At 48.3% G+C, this 21,986-nt stretch overlaps 1 protein-coding gene across 5 annotated transcripts in view; it reads left to right on the forward strand.

The window, feature by feature from the left end:
- Nucleotides 1-21,986, forward strand: part of IREB2 (iron responsive element binding protein 2) — a 271,408-nt gene that overhangs the window by 119,379 nt on the left and 130,043 nt on the right. For all 5 annotated transcript variants that reach the window (XM_063926565.1, XM_063926564.1, XM_063926562.1 and 2 more), the window contains one exon: nucleotides 6,663-6,834. In XM_063926565.1, the coding sequence (XP_063782635.1) occupies nucleotides 6,663-6,834 (172 nt within the window). The remainder of the gene's footprint in view (nucleotides 1-6,662; nucleotides 6,835-21,986) is intronic.

The following is a 21,986-nucleotide window of genomic DNA, read 5'->3' on the forward strand; positions in this document are numbered from 1 at the left end:
GTGACCTCAGACTTCACGCTGCGCAGTGCGCCCAGCCGGCGCCAGGGGCAGTCGGGAAGCGTCTGAGCCTCCTGAGGATGCTCAACGCTGCCCGGCATAAAAAAAACGAAGTTGCTGGCCAATCCCGAAATCCCCGGGATTGGAAGCTTGAATGCTGGCCAATTTTAGTATGGGATCCCGGGATTGGCCACCCTAGCTAAGCTATCCTGCGTATTGGTCCCTATATCCATTCGAAGGTTATGGTCAGATTTAATTTTAAATCAGGACATTGTATTCCTGTCATTCAACACAATTTCTCTATCGTCCTAGTGGATGCTGGGGTTCCTGAAAGGACCATGGGGAATAGCGGCTCCGCAGGAGACAGGGCACAAAAAGTAAAGCTTTAGGATCAGGTGGTGTGCACTGGCTCCTCCCCCTATGACCCTCCTCCAAGCCTCAGTTAGATTTTTGTGCCCGGCCGAGAAGGGTGCAATCTAGGTGGCTCTCCTAAAGAGCTGCTTAGAAAAGTTTAGCTTAGGTTTTTTATTTTACAGTGAGTCCTGCTGGCAACAGGATCACTGCAACGAGGGACTTAGGGGAGAAGAAGTGAACTCACCTGCGTGCAGGATGGATTGGCTTCTTGGCTACTGGACATTAGCTCCAGAGGGACGATCACAGGTACAGCCTGGATGGTCACCGGAGCCTCGCCGCCGGCCCCCTTGCAGATGCTGAAACGAGAAGAGGTCCAGAATCGGCGGCAGAAGACTCCTCAGTCTTCTTAAGGTAGCGCACAGCACTGCAGCTGTGCGCCATTTTCCTCTCAGCACACTTCACACGGCAGTCACTGAGGGTGCAGGGCGCTGGGAGGGGGGCGCCCTGGGAGGCAAATGAAAACCTTTTTTGGCTAAAAATACCTCACATATAGCCTCCGGGGGCTATATGGAGATATTTAACCCCTGCCAGAATCCGTTAAGAGCGGGAGACGAGGCCGCCGAAAAAGGGGCGGGGCCTATCTCCTCAGCACACAGCGCCATTTTCCCTCACAGAAAGGCTGGAGGGAAGGCTCCCAGGCTCTCCCCTGCACTGCACTACAGAAACAGGGTTAAAACAGAGAGGGGGGGCACTAATTTGGCGTTAGAAATATATAAAAAAGATGCTATAAGGGAAAACACTTATATAAGGTTGTCCCTATATAATTATAGCGTTTTTGGTGTGTGCTGGCAAACTCTCCCTCTGTCTCTCCAAAGGGCTAGTAGGTCCTGTCCTCTATCAGAGCATTCCCTGTGTGTGTGCTGTGTGTCGGTACGTGTGTGTCGACATGTATGAGGACGATGTTGGTGAGGAGGCGGAGCAATTGCCTGTAATGGTGATGTCACTCTCTAGGGAGTCGACACCGGAATGGATGGCTTATTTAGGGAATTACGTGATAATGTCAACACGCGCCAAGGTCGGTTGACGACATGAGACGGCCGACAAACAATTAGTACCGGTCCAGACGTCTCAAAAACACCGTCAGGGGTTTTAAAACGCCCGTTTACTTTAGTCGGTCGACACAGACACAGACAGGGACACTGAATCCAGTGTCGACGGTGAATAAACAAACGTATTCCTTATTAGGGCCACACGTTAAGGGCAATGAAGGAGGTGTTACATATTTCTGATACTACAAGTACCACAAAAGAGGGTATTATGTGGGATGTGAAAAAACTACCGTAGTTTTTCCTGAATCAGATAAATTAAATGAAGTGTGTGATGATGCGTGGGTTCCCCCCGATAGAAAATATGGGCGGTATACCCTTTCCCGCCAGAAGTTAGGGCGCGTTGGGAAACACCCCTTAGGGTGGATAAGGCGCTCACACGCTTATCAGAACAAGTGGCGGTACCGTCTATAGATAGGGCCGTCCTCAAGGAGCCAGCTGACAGGAGGCTGGAAAAATATCATAAAAAGTATATACACACATACTGGTGTTATACTGCGACCAGCGATCGCCTCAGCCTGGATGTGCAGCGCTGGGGTGGCTTGGTCGGATTCCCTGACTAAAAATATTGATACCCTTGACAGGGACAGTATTTTATTGACTATAGAGCATTTAAAGGATGTATTTCTATATATGCGAGATGCACAGAGGGATATTTGCACTCTGGCATCAAGAGTAAGTGCGATGTCCATATCTGCCAGAAGATGTTTATGGACACGACAGTGGTCAGGTGATGCAGATTCCAAACGGCATATTGCCGTATAAAGGAAGAGGAGTTATTTGGGGTCGGTCCATCGGACCTGGTGGCCACGGCAACTGCTGGAAAATCCACAGTTTTTTACCCTAAGTCACATCTCTGCAGAAAAAGACACCGTCTTTTCAGCTTCAGTCCTTTCGTCCCTATAAGAGTCATATCTGCCCAGGGATAGAGGAAAGGGAAGAAGACTGCAGCAGGCAGCCCATTCCCAGGAACAGAAGCGTTCCAACCCTTCTGACAAGCTCTCAGCATGACGCTGAGACCGTACAGGACCCCTGGATCCTACAAGTAGTATCCCAGGGGTACAGTTTGGAATGTCGAGACGTTTCCCCTGCGCAGGCTCCTGAAGGCTGCTTTACCAAGGTCTCCCTCCGACAAGGAGGCAGTATGGGAAAAAAAAAATTCACGAGCTGTATTCCCAGCAGGTGATAATTAAATTACCCCTCCTACAACAAGAAAAGGGGTATTATTCCACACTATATTGTGGTACTGAAGCCAGAAGGCTAGGTGAGACCTATTCTAAATCTAAAAAAATTTGAACACTTACAAAGGTTCAAATCAAGATGGAGTCACTCAGAGCAGTGATAACGAACCGGGAAGAAGGGGACTATATGGTGTCCCGAGACATCAGGGATGCTTACCTCCATGTCCCAAATTTGCCCTTATCACTAAGGGTACCTCAGGTTCGTGGTACAGAACTGTCACTATCAGTTTCAGACGCTGCCGTTTGGATTGTCTACGGCACCCCGGGTCTTTACCAAGGTAATGGCCGAAATGATGGTTCTTCTTCGAAGAAAAGGCGTCTTAATTATCCCTTACTTGGACGATCTCCTGATAAGGGCAAAGTCCAGGGAACAGTTGGAGGTCGGAGTAGCACTATCTCGGATACTGTTACAACAGCAGGGGTGGATTCTAAAGATTCCAAAATCGCAGCTGATCCCGACAACAAGTCTCCTGTGCTTAGGGATGATTCTGGACACAGTCCAGAAAAAGGTGTTTCTCCCGGAAGAGAAAGCCAGGGAGTTATCCGAGCTAGTCAGGAACCTCCTAAAATCAGTGCATCATTGCACAAGGGCCATGGTAAAAAAATGGTGACTTCCTTCGAAGCAATTCCAGTCGGCAGATTTCATGCAAGAACTTTTCAGTGGGATCTGCTGGACAAATGGTCCGGATCGCATCTTCAGATGCATCAGCGGATAACCCTATATCCAAGGACAAGGGTGTCTCTCCTGTGGTGGTTACAGAGTGCTCATCTTCTAGAGGGCCGCAGATTCAGCATTCAGTTTTGGATGTTGGTGACCACGGAGGCCAGCCCGAGAGGCTGGGGAGCAGTCACACAAGGAAAAAATTTCCAGGGAGTGTGATCAAGTCTGGAGATTTTTCTCCACATAAATATAGCTAAGGGTAAATTTATAATGCTCTAAGCTTAGCAAGACCTCTGCTTCAAGGTCAGCCGGTATTGATCCAGTGGGATAAAACATCACGGCAGTCGCCCACGTAAATAGACAGGGCGGCACAAGAAGCAGGAGGGCAGTGGCAAAAACTGCAAGGACTTTTCGCTGGGCGGAAAATCATGTGATAGCACTGTCAGCAGTGTTTCATTCCGGGAATGGAAACTGGGAAGCAGACTTCCTCAGTAGGCACGACCCCCACCCGGCAGAGTGGGAACTTCATGGGGAAGTTTTCCACATAATTGTAAACCGTTGGGAATTACCAAAGGTGGACATGATGGCGTCCCGTCTGAACAAAAAACGGGACAGGTATTGCGCCAGGTTAAGAGACCCTCAGGCAATAGCTGTGGACGTTCTGGTAACACCGTGGGTGTACCAGTCGGTGTATGTGTTCCATCCTCTGCTTTTCATACCTAAGGTACTGAGAATTATAAGACGTAGAGGAGTAAGAACTATACTCATGGCTCCGGATTGGCCAAGAAGGACTTGGTACCCGGAACTTCAAGAGATGCTCACAGAGGACTTATGGCCTCTGCCGCTAAGAAGGGACTTGTTTCAGCAAGTACCATGTCTGTTCCAAGACTTACCGCAGCTGCGTTTGACGGCATGGCGGTGGAACGCCGGATCCTAAGGGAAAAGGCATTCAGGAAGAGGTCATTCCTACCCTGGTCAAAGCCAGAAAGGAGGTGACCGCACAACATTATCACCACATGTGGCGAAAATATGTTGCGTGGTGTGAGGCCAGGAAGGCCCCACGAAGAAATTTCAACTCGGTCGATTCCTGCATTTCTTGCAAACAGGAGTGTCTATGGGCCTCAAATTGGGGTCCATTAAGGTTCAAATTTCGGCCCTGTCGATTTTTCTTCCAGAAAGAAGTGGCTTCAGTTCCTGAAGTCCAGAAGTTTGTCAAGGGAGTATTGCATATACAACCCCCTTTTGTGCCTCCAGTGGCACTGTGGGATCTCAACGTAGTTCTGGGATTCCTCAAAACACATTGGTTTAAAACCAGTCAAATCTGTGGATTTGAAGCATCTCACATGAAAAGTGAACATGCTCTTGGACCTGGCCTGGACCAGGCGAGTGTCAAATTGGTGTTTTTTTTCTCAAAAAAGCCCATATCTGTTTGTCCATTCGGACAGGGCAGAGCTGCGGACTCGTCCCCAGTTCTCTCCCTAAGGTGGTGTCAGTGTTTCACCTGAACCAGCTTATTGTGGTGTCTTGCGCCTACTAGGGACTTGGAGGACTCCAAGTTGCTAGATGTGGTCAGGGCCCTGAAAATATAGGTTCCAGGACGGCTGGAGTCAGGAAAACTGACTTGCTGTTATCCTGTATGCACCCAACAAACTGGGTGCTCTTGCTTTTAAGCAGACTTTTGCTAGTTGGATGTGTAATACAATTCAGCTTGCACATTCTGTGGCAGGCCTGCCACAGCCAAAATATGTAAATGCCCATTCCACAAGGAAGGTGGGCTCATCTTGGGCGGCTGCCCGAGGGGTCTCGGCTTTACAACTTTGCCGAGCGGCTATTTAGTCAGGGGCAAACACGTTTGTAAAATCCTACAAATTTGATACCCTGGCTAAGGAGGACCTGGAGTTCTCTCATTCGGTGCTGCAGAGTCATCCGCACTCTCCCGCCCGTTTGGGAGCTTTGGTATAATCCCCATGGTCCTTTCAGGAACCCCAGCATCCACTAGGACGATAGAGAAAATAAGAATTTACTTACCGATAATTCTATTTCTCGGAGTCCGTAGTGGATGCTGGGCGCCCATCCCAAGTGCGGATTATCTGCATTACTTGTACATAGTTACAAAAATCGGGTTATTATTGTTGTGAGCCATCTTTTCAGAGGCTCCGCTGTTATCATACTGTTAACTGGGTTCAGATCACAGGTTGTACAGTGTGATTGGTGTGGCTGGTATGAGTCTTACCCGGGATTCATAAATCCTTCCTTATTGTGTACGCTCGTCCGGGCACAGTATCCTAACTGAGGCTTGGAGGAGGGTCATAGGGGGAGGAGCCAGTGCACACCACCTGATCCTAAAGCTTTACTTTTTGTGCCCTGTCTCCTGCGGAGCCGCTATTCCCCATGGTCCTTTCAGGAACCCCAGCATCCACTACGGACTCCGAGAAATAGAATTATCGGTAAGTAAATTCTTATTTTTAGACTCTAGTAGTAAAGATGACATCACTAATGGATGTGATTCGGGTCTTGAGGATCTTTGTGGATAAATCCGCTTTGTTGAGGAAGACTGACAGTCTTTAAGTCTTGTCACCACAAATGAGGTTGACCAACAGTGAAACAATCTGTGGCCAGATGAATTACAGCATATGTCTTGGAACATATTTTTACCAGTTCGGTAAGCGCCGTGATGCGGTGCACTACAAACAAGTAGTTTGATGTGCCTCACAACACCCTCTACAGCCTATGGTCTGCAGTGTTCCCCCTATGGAGTAAGAAAAACAGATTTAATTGTACAGATGTGTCCACTAACATCTAGCCTCCCTGCGTCCTTTTAGTGGCATGTTTTTTTTACGTTTCAATGCATCTTATTTGCAAAATTATGCAAATAGGACGCATAAGTAGCTTTTGCTGATTAAAATGATAAGCAGCATGCCTTTGTACCGGCTGCAGCTGTATCATCATACGAAATGCAACGCTATGTAGCATTTCGTATGCAGATGCAAAGAGAGTATAAGCATGCCATATTATTTTAATCTGCAGAGTCTGCCTGTGCATCCATTTTGTATAGTAACGCAGATCATGCAGTTACTGCAAAATAAGACTCCCAACGCTAACTGAGTTGCACTGGATCTGTCTGCTCACTCATGCCAGAAATCTTCCGCTGTGTGACGCAATGAGGCAAGATGTATGAGGACATCTGTAAGTTCAAAATGTTTTTTTTTATTTACTTCTGCCTCATATATGTTAAAGGTCTGTCAACATATGTATATGATGTATTGTATATATACACATTTAGCTTTCTTCTTTTTTTTCCAGCACTTAAGACAGGCTGACGTGTCTGGGAAATTTGTGGAGTTTTTTGGAGAAGGAGTGTTGCAGCTTTCTGTGGCTGACCGCACCACTATAGCCAACATGTGTCCAGAGTATGGGGCCTTGGTGGCATTCTTCCCAGTGGATCAAGTAACCCTTAGCCATCTGCAACAAACTGGTAAGAATTATGATGCGCATAGTTGTGTTTTTTAAGTATCTCAGGAAGGAGGAGTGGGTGGGGTGATCTGACACGCTGAGGTGTCCTTTAGCATGTGTTTTTCAGAATTTCAGTATTTTCAGTCTGACTTCAGCTCTAGTCCAGACCTTGGCTTGTAGCTTAGTTTCGTTTTTAGTGTCGCAACTTGCTTTGTATATCCTCCAAATCAGAGTTTTCACCAAAAGCAGCCTTCCAATCCCGGGATTGAATCCCGGTCGTTTCTGGCCCTAAATCCTGGGATCCCGCCGATCCCGGGGGGATTGGCCACCATAGTTTGTACTCTGGTAGTCTTCTGCGTTTTGGCTATAGCTGTCTCTGCTCGGAGTGCTCTTTAGCTTCGCACTTAAATTGTAGATGCAGAATCCAAATGTTTCTTGGAATCTTGCTTTTGGTGGAGGCGTTCTATTGGGACCAGAACTGGATGCTATTATTGCCCAGGCTACCTGTGGGACAAACACTTTCCTTCCAGTGACTGCCCCTAAACAGCTGCATTTCCGAATGTTTCGCTCTACCTTTCGGGGCATGGTGTAGTGTCCACTAGGGTTAGTCTGACAGAACCTGTTTCTTATGCATGGCAGGGGTTTGTGTCCTAAATGCAGATTTGCTGGTGCTCCGGAGCCACTGTTCCAGAGAAGTTTTGCACCTGACAGGGTCATCTCAACCCAGTCCGGTTGCAGGTCAGGGGGCGCTTGCTCCAGTTCAGAGACTGTTGGGTCGAGTCATCTTCAGATTCTTGGGTGCTGGATTACAACATCGACCTCAGGGGTTGACCATTACAGGCATTAGACAAGGCTATATGTTATCTCCTCACGGACGGCGTCATTGCACAAGTTCTGGAGCAGGAACGGAAACTGGGGTTTACTCCAACTTATTCCTTGTTCGGAAGTCCAACGGCTCATTCCTGCCGATCTTGAATCTTCACGCCTTGAACATCGGGCTGATGGTGGATCATTTTGGATTGGAATCTCTCCGATCACTGATCTACGGCATAGAGGCCAATACATTTTTGGGCTCACTGGACATCAAGGTCACATATCTTCATGTTTCAGTTTGGGCAGGTTTTAGTTCTTTCCTCTGTTTTGCAGTCAAATCCGCTCATCATTTCCAGGCCCTGCCATTTGGTATAACCATGGCTTCTCGTGTTTACACCAAAATCATGTCCCTCATGCGCAAGGATGGTATCGCGATCATACCTTATTTAGTTGATCTGGTTGTGTAGGCTGATTCAGTTTCACCGTTACAAAAGCACCTAGATTGCATGGTACAAGTACTTCAGAATCTTGTCAGGATCCTGAATATTGAAAAGTCTCTCACCTTATACCTTGTCAGCAGCTTCTGTTCCTCGGGGTGGTCTGCTACACCTCTCTCCAGCAAGTATTCTTTTTGGAGTTCAAAGTCCGACAGTGCTGTCTGTACCTTGTCCGTCGCTCTTGTTGTGCATGAAGTTGTTGGGCACAGTGGTCTCCACTTTCGAGACCATTCAGTGTGCCAGGTTCCTCTTGCGGGTATTCCAGTAGGACAGGCATGTCCAAACTGCGGCCCTCCAGCTGTTGTGAAACTACATATCCCAGCATGCCCTAACAAAGTTTTGCTGTCAGAGAATGCTAAAGCTGTGTCAGGGCTGTGTCAGGGCATGCTGGGATGTGTAGTTTCACACCAGCTGGAGGGCCGCAGTTTGGACATGTCTGCAGTAGGAGATTCTCCAGATTGGACAGGGTGCTCAGCATCTCTCTCATCTCTGTCCAACAGCAATCGTCAATTTCTCCATTGTTGGCTGGTTTCTGATCTCCTCCAGTGCCGAAACCTTGGTCACTTTGGATGGTCATTGTGGCCACTGATGCAAGTCTCCTGGATTGGCGTGCCGTGACATTACATCTTTGGTTCCAGTGCCTTTGGTCACTGTCAGTAATCGCGCAAAGTGAAAAAAGAGGATTTTGGTACTTACCGATAAATCCATTTCTCTGAATCCTCTAGGGGACACTGGAGTCTTATACAGTAGGGGTGTGAAGCTTGCAACCGGAGGTGTGGCACAATCTAAAATTAGCATTGTCTGCACAGCCGGCTCCTCCCCCTTCACATCCCTCCTCCCTCAGTTTGAAAAATTTGACTGAGAGAATAGGACATGATACTATAGCACCTGGCGAGGAACCGAACCGTACAACGTAGCAAACAGCATCCAAGAAACTCTTAACAGAAAAACCAACGCTGTTTGCACGAACTGTTTGAACAAGAACTTTGAACACAGCAAGTTGACAGTACAGAGGCGGGCGTCCAGTGTCCCCTAGAGGATTCAGAGAAATGGATTTATCGGTAAGTACCAAAATCCTCTTTTCTCTTTCATCCACTAGGGGACACTGGAGTCTTATACAGTAGGGGACGTCCCAAAGTTATCCCCAACGGAGGGAGTGCTGTCGATGGCCTGCAAAACTAAACGTCCGAACTTAGAATCTCCGTACGCCAAGGTATCAAACCTGTAAAAGTTTGCGAATGTGTGGATTGAAGACCACGTTGTCGCTCTGCAAAATTGAGTAGTGGAAACACCTCGAATAGCCGCCCCTGAGGCACCCACTGATCTGGTATTAGGAGCACCAGTCTGAACCGGAAACTGCTTATCACAGGAAATATTAGCTTGCCGGTTGGCAAGGCTATTCCATCGAAACAAAGACTGCCTAGATGCTGGCCAACCATTCTTTGGACCAACTCAATGATCCGACCTTCTACAGGACGACCTAACTTGTACGTATATTTGTAAGCTCGGACAACATCCAAATACACGTCCCCATCTGCGAATCCCTGAAAGGATGGGACCACAATCGGTTGGTTTACCTGAAACCCCGAAACGACCTTAGGAAGGAAATCTGCTCATGTACGGAGTTTTGGCCTTATCCTTCTGGAAATTAACAAAGGACTCTAACCTGATAGGGCTCCTTACGCCGGAACCCTTCCGGCCGAAGCCAAGGCAAGTAATAACGTGACCTTCCCAGAGAGATATTGCAGGTCTGTTCTTTCCAATGGCTCAAAAGATGGTGATCTCAAAAATTTTAACTACAAATCTTAGTCCACTGCGCAGTGGGGGGACGGAAAGGAGGTTGTATCCGCCGAACCCCCTGTAAAAAAAGGTTTGAACCTCTTGTAAGGACGCTAACCGCTGTTGAAATAGGATGGAGAGAGACGAAACTTGAACCTTCAAGGAACCTAGTCTTAGTCCTTCATCTAGACCAGCTGGAGTGAAAAGTAGAAGTCTGGGTAAGTGGACGTTCGTCGAATTCCACCCATGTTTCTAACACCAGTCCATGTACTTCTTCTAATGTCTGCAGTCGTACATGGGTGTCACCGGCTTTCTAGCAGCGATCATCTTTAGGAATAGCCACGCCATTAAACGTAGCCTGTTCCGGTCTGAGTGGAGGAACGGCCCCTGATATAGCCGGTCCTCCCTCCGAGGTAACCGCCACGGGTCCTCAGTTAGTATCCCACGTAAGTCCGAGTACCAACCTCCACGGGGCCAACTTGGTGCTATGAGAATTGCCCATACTCGCTGTCGTATTACCCCTTTCTTTTTGGAGAATTCAGGGTATGAGTGGGAAAGGTGGAAAAATGTAAACCCTTCTTGTAACACCAAGGAAGTGTCAGCGTGTCTACTTCCTCTGCTGCTGGGTCTCTTGTCCTGGACACATACCTGGGCAGCTAATGATTTTGTCGAGACGCCATCAGGTCCACCTGAGGTAGACCCCATCTACTCACCATCATGTCGAAGATCTGTGTAAGCACCGCTCGCCTGGATGCAGACCTGGCGACTGTGATAATCTGCTTTCCGGTACACTGTTGACCGCTGACTATATCTTCGGCTAAGAGAAGCGAATTGTAAACCGCTCTCCAGTAAAGTTCATTTGCCCTGAAAATGATGGGTCTCTAGGACAGCTTCCCCAACCTCTGAGACTGGCATTTGTTGTGAGAATCCTCCAATCCTAAATTTCAAATTCTTGCCTGCTGCAAGGTTTAGTGGAACGACCACCCAATTAAGGAGATCCGTATCTCTTGTGGAACTCGGATCCTTCGATGCTGGAGCCAATGTTACCCTGGTCCCTGAGCAGTAAGGTTCATTGGGAATGGTCGTAAGTGAAGTCAGCTGTACTGGAGAGCCTCGAAAGACGTCACCATCATCCCGAGAAGTTGCACAGAGAGGTGCAGGGAGACTGTTTGTGTCCTCAGTACCTGAGTCACTAGCCTCTGTAGGTCCTGGATCTTGTTCTCTGGTAAGAAAGCCCTCAATCTTACTGTGTCCAAGATGAGATATAGGAATGGAATCCGTTGCATTGGTGTAAGGTTAGGTTTCTGGAAATTCACCATCTACCCATGTTGAATGAGAAGTTGATAAGATGTCTGAGCATCCTTGATGAGCCGTTCTTGAGAGGAGGCTTTGATCAGGAGATAGTCTCAATCCTGCCACCATTGCTGCCCTGATCCTCGTAAAAAAGTCCTGGGGCTGCTGATAGACCGAATGGTAGGACCCTTCATTTGGAAAGGATCCTGCACCAGTGCAAATCTTAAGTAAGCTTGGTGGGGGTCCCAACCGGGATATGCAGGAATGCATCCCTTATGTCCATGGATACCATTAACTCTCCTAGTTCCAAACCTGCACTAACTGACTGGATTTACTACATCCTGAATCAGCAAACCGTTAGGAATTGGTTTAAAACTTGTAAAACTTAGTAATGGTCTGACCGGCCCATCTGGTTTTGCACTACCAAAAGACTTGAATAAAATCCCGTTCCACTTTGAGGATCTGGGACTGGCGATATAACCCTCTGTATGTAGGAGTCTTTGAATTTGCCGCCTGTAATGCTACTGCACTCAATGGACACCTAATCCCTCGTGCTGTACAAAAACGGACTGTGTGTACGTTTCTGAAAGTCTATCCTGTCACTGGGAAATATCTTCCAATACTGCGCCCACCAGGGGGGTCCAGAGTTGAGCAGAGAGACTGTCATGCCATGGGTTTGTGAGCAGGTCTGTTCTGCTTTCTGGGTGTCGACACTGAACGACTCCTACCCCTGGTTCCACAAGTCTGTTGCTCCAAAACCCCTCCTGGCTCGGTACGACAGTGAACGAGTGAATTTAAACACTGGTCTCGAGTACGCTCCACTAACGTGTGAAGTGGTTCTCGAGTAAGAAGTAGGTAGAAAGGTAGATTTCACTGCCGTTGCCTGCGAAATCCACTTGTCTAACTCGGGACCAAATAACAATGAGCCATAAAATTCTTCTAGCCGAAATGGCAGGAACCGAGATGCGGGACGTTATTTTATGAGCGTCCTTTGAAGCCTGGCACATATAAGTAGCTAATTCTCGAATATGCTCTGCTTACTGAGAAACCTCCTCCATGCTACCTATTCACGCCCAGTCCATGTGACAATGTGCTGGTACAAAAATTGCTTTTGATGCAGTGTGCGACCTGACATATCCTTTAAGGCGGTCACGCTAGGCTTAGGTAACATTTCCTTGTTTGAAAATGCCCAGTAGGCGGCACCTCCCATTTAACCATTACACTTCTTGATAAAGGATTCTTAAATTCAAACCTCCTTGGCACTTGAAAGTGTTTATCAGGTTGCTTCCAAGCATTCGCCATCTGAGTCTGGAGAGTTCGAGGAATAGGGAGCACTACTGGCAACGATTGTGGGATACGAATCAATCGAAAACTCTCTGTAGTTTAGGGTCTCTCTAACCGCTTCTATAAGGGAATCTAAACTCCTGATCTAAGGCAGACTTAAGTATCTTGCCTCTTTATCTATAATAAGACCCCTTCCTCCTTTGTGTAAGATGAGGATGGTTCTCTTAATCGACTTGTTCGCATTGCTTAATGCTTGCACAGGAGGGATTAATTTAAATCAGAAATTCCTCCATAGTCCTTGAAAATCCCTCAGTCCTTTCCGACTGTTGTTTGCGGGAATCTGACAGTTATTTTGAAATACCTGTTAGGGCTTGCTCCCATGACCTTGACGGAGCCTTCCTCCCGTGCTGGGCGCCCTTAACTAGACAGGCAACGCATACCCGGGAGCCGCTCACCCTTGCTCATCTTACTACATTTTGTAATGATGTTTGTGGTGGGACTTGAACCCGGGCCTGTTGGGTTGCAGGCTTGGGGGATTAGTGCACTGAGCAACACGGCCTCATTGCAAACATAATAAGTCTTAGTGTTTTTGGTAAGTGCTTTTGACATTTGAAGCCGTACCCCATAGAGCGCTCCTTAGTGCTTTCCCCCTTTATAATAGGAACAGAAAGACCGTAACGGGTGATGGGAGTAAAGGTACACTGGATTCATCTAGCTGGATCTTTCTAAACACTACACACAAAACAAAAAATAAATAAAAAAATAAGAATTTACTTACCGATAATTCTATTTCTCGGAGTCCGTAGTGGATGCTGGGGTTCCTGAAAGGACCATGGAGAATAGCGGCTCCGCAGGAGACAGGGCACAAAAAGTAAAGCTTTAGGATCAGGTGGTGTGCACTGGCTCCTCCCCCTATGACCCTCCTCCAAGCCTCAGTTAGGATACTGTGCCCGGACGAGCGTACACAATAAGGAAGGATTTTGAATCCCGGGTAAGACTCATACCAGCCACACCAATCACACTGTACAACCTGTGATCTGAACCCAGTTAACAGTATGATAACAGCGGAGCCTCTGAAAAGATGGCTCACAACAATAATAACCCGATTTTTGTAACTATGTACAAGTATTGCAGATAATCCGCACTTGGGATGGGCGCCCAGCATCCACTACGGACTCCGAGAAATAGAATTATCGGTAAGTAAATTCTTATTTTCTCTATCGTCCTAGTGGATGCTGGGGTTCCTGAAAGGACCATGGGGATAATACCAAAGCTCCCAAACGGGCGGGAGAGTGCGGATGACTCTGCAGCACCGAATGAGAGAACTCCAGGTCCTCCTTAGCCAGGGTATCAAATTTGTAGGATTTTACCAACGTGTTTGCCCCTGACTAAATAGCCGCTCGGCAAAGTTGTAAAGCCGAGACCCCTCGGGCAGCCGCCCAAGATAAGCCCACCTTCCTTGTGGAATGGGCATTTACATATTTTGGCTGTGGCAGGCCTGCCACAGAATGTGCAAGCTGAATTGTATTACACATCCAACTAGCAATAGTCTGCTTAGAAGCAAGAGCACCCAGTTTGTTGGGTGCATACAGGATAACAGCAAGTCAGTTTTCCTGACTCCAGCCGTCCTGGAACCTATATTTACAGGGCCCTGACAACATCTAGCAACCTGGAGTCCTCCAAGTCCCTAGTAGGCGCAAGGCACCAAAATAAGCTGGTTCAGGTGAAACACTGACACCACCTTAGGGAGAGAACTGGGGACGAGTCCGCAGCTCTGCCCTGTCCAAATGGACAACCAGATATGGGCTTTTTTGAGAAAAAAAAAACCACCAATTTGACACTCGCCTGGTCCAGGCCAGGGCCAAGAGCATGGTCACTTTTCATGTGAGATGCTTCAAATCCACAGATTTGACTGGTTTTAAACCAATGTGATTTGAGGAATCCCAGAACTACGTTGAGATCCCACAGTGCCACTGGAGGCACAAAGGGGGGTTGTATATGCAATACTCCCTTGACAAACTTCTGGACTTCAGGAACTGAAGCCACTTCTTTCTGGAAGAAAATCGACAGGGCCGAAATTTGAACCTTAATGGACCCCAATTTGAGGCCCATAGACACTCCTGTTTGCAGGAAATGCAGGAATCGACCGAGTTGAAATTTCTTCGTGGGGCCTTTCTGGCCTCACACCACGCAACATATTTTTGCCACATGTGGTGATAATGTTGTGCGGTCACCTCCTTTCTGGCTTTGACCAGGGTAGGAATGACCTCTTCCGGAATGCCTTTTTCCCTTAGGATCCGGCGTTCCACCGCCATGCCGTCAAACGCAGCTGCGGTAAGTCTTGGAACAGACATGGTACTTGCTGAAACAAGTCCCTTCTTAGCGGCAGAGGCCATAAGTCCTCTGTGAGCATCTCTTGAAGTTCCGGGTACCAAGTCCTTCTTGGCCAATCCGGAGCCATGAGTATAGTTCTTACTCCTCTACGTCTTATAAGTCTCAGTACCTTAGGTATGAGAAGCAGAGGATGGAACACATACACCGACTGGTACATCCATGGTGTTACCAGAACGTCCACAGCTATTGCCTGAGGGTCTCTTAACCTGGCGCAATACCTGTCCCGTTTTTTGTTCAGACGGGACGCCATCATGTCCACCTTTGGTATTTCCCAACGGTTTACAATCATGTGGAAAACTTCCCGATGAAGTTTCCACTCTGCCGGGTGGAGGTCGTGCCTGCTGAGGAAGTCTGCTTCCCAGTTTCCATTCCCGGAATGAAACACTGCTGACAGTGCTATCACATGATTTTCCGCCCCGCGAAAAGTCCTTGCAGTTTTTGCCATTGCCCTCCTGCTTCTTGTGCCGCCCTGTCTATTTACGTGGGCGACTGCCGTGATGTTTTTCCCACTGGATCAATACCGGCTGACCTTGAAGCAGAGGTCTTGCTAAGCTTAGAGTATTATAAATTTACCCTTAGCTCCAGTATATTTATGTGGAGAAAAGTCTCCAGACTTGATCACACTCCCTGGAAATTTTTTCCTTGTGTGACTGCTCCCCAGCCTCTCGGGCTGGCCTCCGTGGTCACCAGCATCCAATCCTGAATGCCGAATCTGCGGCCCTCTAGAAGATGAGCACTCTGTAACCACCACAGGAGAGACACCCTTGTCCTTGGATATAGGGTTATCCGCTGATGCATCTGAAGATGCGATCCGGACCATTTGTCCAGCAGATCCCACTGAAAAATTCTTGCGTGAAATCTGCCGAATGGAATTGCTTCGTAAGAAGTCACCATCTTTACCAGGACCCTTGTGCAATGATGCACTGATTTTAGGAGGTTCCTGACTAGCTCGGATAACTCCCTGGCTTTCTCTACCGGGAGAAACACCTTTTTCTGGACTGTGTCCAGAATCATCCCTAGGCACAGCAGACTTGTCGTCGGGATCAGCTGCGATTTTGGAATATTTAGAATCCACCCGTGCTGTTGTAGCAGTATCCGAGATAGTGCTACTCCGACCTCCAACTGTTCCCTGGACTTTGCCCTTATCAGGAGATCGTCCAAGTAAGGGATAATTAAGACGCCTTTTCTTCGAAGAAGAATCATCATTTCGGCCATTACCTTGGTAAAGACCCGGGGTGCCGTGGACAATCCAAACGGCAGCGTCTGAAACTGATAGTGACAGTTCTGTACCACGAACCTGAGGTACCCTTAGTGAGAAGGGCAAATTTTGGACATGGAGGTAAGCATCCCTGATGTCTCGGGACACTATATAGTCCCCTTCTTCCTGGTTCGTTATCACTGCTCTGAGTGACTCCATCTTGATTTGAACCTTTGTAAGTGTTCAAATTTTTTTAGATTTAGAATAAGTCTCACCTAGCCTTCTGGCTTCAGTACCACAATATAATGTGGAATAATACCCCTTTTCTTGTTGTAGGAGGGGTAATTTGATTATCACCTGCTGGGAATACAGCTTGTGAATTGTTTCCCATACTGCCTCCTTGTCGGAGGGAGACCTTGGTAAACCAGACTTCAGGAGCCTGCGAAGGGGAAACGTCTCGACATTCCAATCTGTACCCCTGGGATACTACATGTAGGATCCAGGGGTCCTGTACGGTCCCAGCGTCATGCTGAGAGCTTGGCAGAAGCGGTGGAACGCTTCTGTTCCTGGGAATGGGCTGCCTGCTGCAGTCTTCTTCCCTTTCCTCTATCCCTGGGCAGATATGACTCTTATAGGGACGAAAGGACTGAGGCTGAAAAGACGGTGTCTTTTTCTGCAGAGATGTGACTTAGGGTAAAAACGGTGGATTTTCCAGCAGTTGCCGTGGCCACCAGGTCCGATGGACCGACCCCAAATAACTCCTCTTCCTTTATACGGCAATACACCTTTGTGCCGTTTGGAATCTGCATCACCTGACCACTGTCGTGTCCATAAACATCTTCTGGCAGATATGGACATCGCACTTACTCTTGATGCCAGAGTGCAAATATCCCTCTGTGCATCTCGCATATATAGAAAATGCATCCTTTAAATGCTCTATAGTCAATAAAATACTGTCCCTGTCAAGGGTATCAATATTTTTAGTCAGGGAATCCGACCAAGCCACCCCAGCTCTGCACATCCAGGCTGAGGCGATCGCTGGTCGCAGTATAACACCAGTATGTGTGTATATACTTTTTATGATATTTTCCAGCCTCCTGTCAGCTGGCTCCTTGAGGACGGCCCTATCTATAGACGGTACCGCCACTTGTTTTGATAAGCGTGTGAGCGCCTTATCCACCCTAAGGGGTGTTTCCCAACGCGCCCTAACTTCTGGCGGGAAAGGGTATACCGCCCATAATTTTCTATCGGGGGGGAACCCACGCATCATCACACACTTCATTTAATTTATCTGATTCAGGAAAAACTACGGTAGTTTTTTCACATCCCACATAATACCCTCTTTTGTGGTACTTGTAGTATCAGAAATATGTAACACCTCCTTCATTGCCCTTAACGTGTGGCCCTAATAAGGAATACGTTTGTTTATTCACCGTCGACACTGGATTCAGTGTCCGTGTCTGTGTCGACCGACTAAAGTAAACGGGCGTTTTAAAACCCCTGACGGTGTTTCTGAGACGTCTGGACCGGTACTAATTGTTTGTCGCCCGTCTCATGTCGTCAACCGACCTTGCAGCGTGTTGACATTATCACGTAATTCCCTAAATAAGCCATCCATTCCGGTGTCGACTCCCTAGAGAGTGACATCACCATTACAGGCAATTGCTCCGCCTCCTCACCAACATCGTCCTCATACATGTCGACACACACGTACCGACACACAGCACACACACAGGGAATGCTCTGATTGAGGACAGGACCCACTAGCCCTTTGGAGAGACAGAGGGAGAGTTTGCCAGCACACACCAAAAACGCTATAATTATATAGGGACAACCTTATATAAGTGTTTTCCCTTATAGCATCTTTTATATATTTCTAACGCCAAATTAGTGCCCCCCCTCTCTGTTTTAACCCTGTTTCTGTAGTGCAGTGCAGGGGAGAGCCTGGGAGCCTTCCCTCCAGCCTTTCTGTGAGGGAAAATGGCGCTGTGTGCTGAGGAGATAGGCCCCGCCCCTTTTTCGGCGGGCTCGTCTCCCGCTCTTTAATGGATTCTGGCAGGGGTTAAATATCTCCATATAGCCCCCGGAGGCTATATGTGAGGTATTTTTAGCCAAAAAAGGTTTTCATTTGCCTCCCAGGGCGCCCCCCTCCCAGCGCCCTGCACCCTCAGTGACTGCCGTGTGAAGTGTGCTGAGAGGAAATGGCGCACAGCTGCAGTGCTGTGCGCTACCTTAAGAAGACTGAGGAGTCTTCTGCCGCCGATTCTGGACCTCTTCTCGTTTCAGCATCTGCAAGGGGGCCGGCGGCGAGGCTCCGGTGACCATCCAGGCTGTACCTGTGATCGTCCCTCTGGAGCTAATGTCCAGTAGCCAAAGAAGCCAATCCATCCTGCACGCAGGTGAGTTCACTTCTTCTCCCCTAAGTCCCTCGTTGCAGTGATCCTGTTGCCAGCAGGACTCACTGTAAAATAAAAAACCTAAGCTAAACTTTTCTAAGCAGCTCTTTAGGAGAGCCACCTAGATTGCACCCTTCTCGGCCGGGCACAAAAATCTAACTGAGGCTTGGAGGAGGGTCATAGGGGGAGGAGCCAGTGCACACCACCTGATCCTAAAGCTTTACTTTTTGTGCCCTGTCTCCTGCGGAGCCGCTATTCCCCATGGTCCTTTCAGGAACCCCAGCATCCACTAGGACGATAGAGAAATTTATAATAATAATAATATCACCAGCCTCGTTGCAACCCTCGCACACCCAACTGTATTGCAGTTCTGAGGTCGGGGTTGTGATCCAGTCTTTCCCATCATTTCATCGGGATCTTTTGATTAGAAGTCCCTTGAAAATCTAAAGCATAAAAATGCCTGTCAGAATACATTGAAAATCCATTGCAGCAGAGTCCTAAATACAAATGTCCAGTAGAGGGAGTAGTTGCTCTATTATAATAACCCGTCCCTCTGCTCTGACTGGCCAGGAAGCCTGTCTATTCTAAAGGTGATAACGCCTTAGAGTCCTTTTGGCGCCTCTATTCATTTAAAAATGGCCGCCATTTATTTAAAAAATATATATTACTAAGGCTCTCTGGGTCCTTCCTAGGGTCACTCTCCCCCCTTAACGGCTGCCCCAGGCCGGGCTTACTAGCAAAAAAGTTACCTTTTTATTCATTTCCCCCTTTGTCGTCACCCTCAGCCCTCTGCCGGCGGCGGGAAGGGACGAGAGACCATCTGAGCGGGCGGTGGACGCATTTCCCAAGCGCCCCGTAGTGTGTGATGCTGCTACTGACAGGCGCGCTGTGTCTCCCTTTTCACCATTTCAGCGTGCGGCGAGAGGTCAGTGCGCGTCCCGCTGTATGTGAGGATGCCGCCGCTGACAGCCGCGATGTGTCTCCCTCAGCCCTCCGCTGGCGACGGGAGTGGGCGAGAGACCATTACAGCGTGCGGCGGGAGGTCAGTGCACGTCCCCACTGTGAGGATGCCGCCGCTGACAGCCGCTTCCGATGTAGAGGGGAGGTGGGGAGGGAGCTGACCTGCAGCGGGAGTAGAAGCTGGCCAGGGAGTGTTTGAGCCCGCGCTGTGTATAAAAGAAGTGGGGGCGGCGGGGGAGCTGCGCTGCTAGTCTGCCAGGACTTAAGTTACAGGAAGCCTGGAGGCAGCAGCGTGCACACTGGCCAGATAATAATAATAATAATAATAATCTTTTAAAACTCAAGTTGTGGGAATTGGAAGGAGTCCTGCTAATAGTCTCTGCCTTTCTATCTAAGGCCCATATTAACCACCAGTACTCACTGCCCCTGGAAATGCTGACTCTGTGCTCCGGATTTTCCATAGAGAGATGCAGATCCCCTTTATTAGGGATCATTGTCTCTCTAATTCAAAAGCTTTTGTCCCCCTTTTCATTAGGTTGACGCAGCCTGAGTTTTCTGTAATGGAGCAGGAGCTCCCTTCAGTGCCTGTTATCTCCTTGGCACAATTTTTCAAACTGAGGGAGGGGGGATGTGAAGGGGGAGGAGCCGACTGTGCAGACAATGCTAATTTTAGATTGTGCCACACCTCCGGTTGCAAGCTTCACACCCCTACTGTATAAGACTCCAGTGTCCCCTAGTGGATGAAAGAGAAAATTTGTGGATCCCGTGGACCCATTACTTTAAAAAATTGAGGTCCTACTCCACTGTTTCTGGGTTCCATCACAAAATATGGGGGGAGAGGCATGGAGAAGATGGGGTAGAGCTGGTGGTAAGGGCAGTCAGTACTGGGGGTAGGGAAGGGGTAACAGACAGAGAGTGGATGACGGAGATTGTGGGTGACTAGGGAGATAGTGACCGCTGCACAATGATACCTGATAGAGGGAATTGAATGAGATCAGACAGGAAGGGTGATACCCTCTGTGGGCACCGTGTTCTAAAAGCTATTCAATTCTGCACATCATCCAGCAGCTGTTCCCAGCACCTCTCTGCCCCTGCAATGCTTTCACATTTATTTTTTAGGTCCATGGTGGATCTGAGCAGGTGCACTGATTAGTCCCTGACATCAGTTTGTTCATCAGCCGGACTTTGCTCCTCTCCTGTGGAGGTTTGATACAGGGCTGGTGGTGCTAACTCCTTGTCGAGACTTGTGTATGCAGCAGTGCTGCAACCCATTTCCTTCACCACTGGAATCTACTAGACTCCTGGAGATGGGGACCGTGTTCTAGCCTCTTGCGATAGTTCCTCCCCCCCCCCTCTCCCGCTCCTTGCTGTTGCACTCAGTGAAGTCTGCCGGATATTAGAGGTGGCGTGTACTCCTTGCCGGGACCTGTGTGTAAGGTAGTGCAGCAGTCTTTTGCCTATACTGCTGGTGGACACCTGGTTGGGGACCCACGCCTGTGTCAGCGGAGGATCTAGACTTTTTTATTTTATGCGGGGTGATTTAATGACTTATCCTGACCCCTCCCTTTTCTGGTCCCAACTCCTCCACTTTACCAATGTTTTACAAAAAAATGCTTGGGTGTGCACATGGATTATTCTAATTTCTATGTTTATGTAGCTACTGTGGGTCCCTTATCGGATGCATACCGGCATTTATTAATGATGTATGCATGCTTTCTTACGTACGTACGGGACAACTCTTCTGATATCAGTCCCTTGCAAAGTTATGACTTCTGGATTTATGACCATGAGCCAGCGCATGCGGGGGGGAGGGGGGCGGGGGAGATAGATCAGAAGGATCCCTCTCTGGGGATTTCTGCGTACAGAAGCCCATAGACTTCTATAGGCAACGCCATTTATAGATGGTGTTGCCTATCAGGCACCTTTCCAGAGTTTAAGCATTTTGGAAATGCAGTCAACATCAAAGAGTGCAGTTTGCAAAGTATTGATTACATTTTAGTGTTTAAGTGTTGCGCCACCCATGCAGATGCATGCAGGAAGTACCCCATGCACAATGCCCAGGACATACACGTACACCAGACCCTGCTCAAAGTAGCTACAGGAAGGTGCAAACAGCCACGTGTCTGCCATGACTGGGTGCCCAAATCTGCAGCTACTTTCCTGCGTGAAGCAGGGCAGGGAGTCCATACTGCTAGATGTGCAGGCTAGAGATTGTGTAATATGGCCAGGGAGAGAGAGAGGGGACAGGATCCAACCTGCTGTTGCTAGTGGCTGCTATTACATGTCTCCCTGCAGTGCAAACTACAGCTCAGCCTATTCGGTTCTATGAGCTGAACATTCAGCGCCCCTCACCCCTCGCTTGTGCCTCCTTGTGCTTAGCCTAGGTCTGTGCTGGGAGCTGGCTGCACACAGTAATAACTTTATGGACACTGCAGCCCTCCCCCACCACCTCCGAGCTCCGTTCACAGCACAGCCTAATAAATCAAGCAGAGGCTACCGCTGATCTCCGTAAATCACAGGTGGTAAGGGTGTGTGTACAGTGAGATCTAAACCTGCTTTG

Source organism: Pseudophryne corroboree, chromosome 6 (genome assembly GCF_028390025.1).
Source record: "Pseudophryne corroboree isolate aPseCor3 chromosome 6, aPseCor3.hap2, whole genome shotgun sequence".
NCBI classification, from domain to species: Eukaryota; Metazoa; Chordata; class Amphibia; order Anura; family Myobatrachidae; genus Pseudophryne; species Pseudophryne corroboree.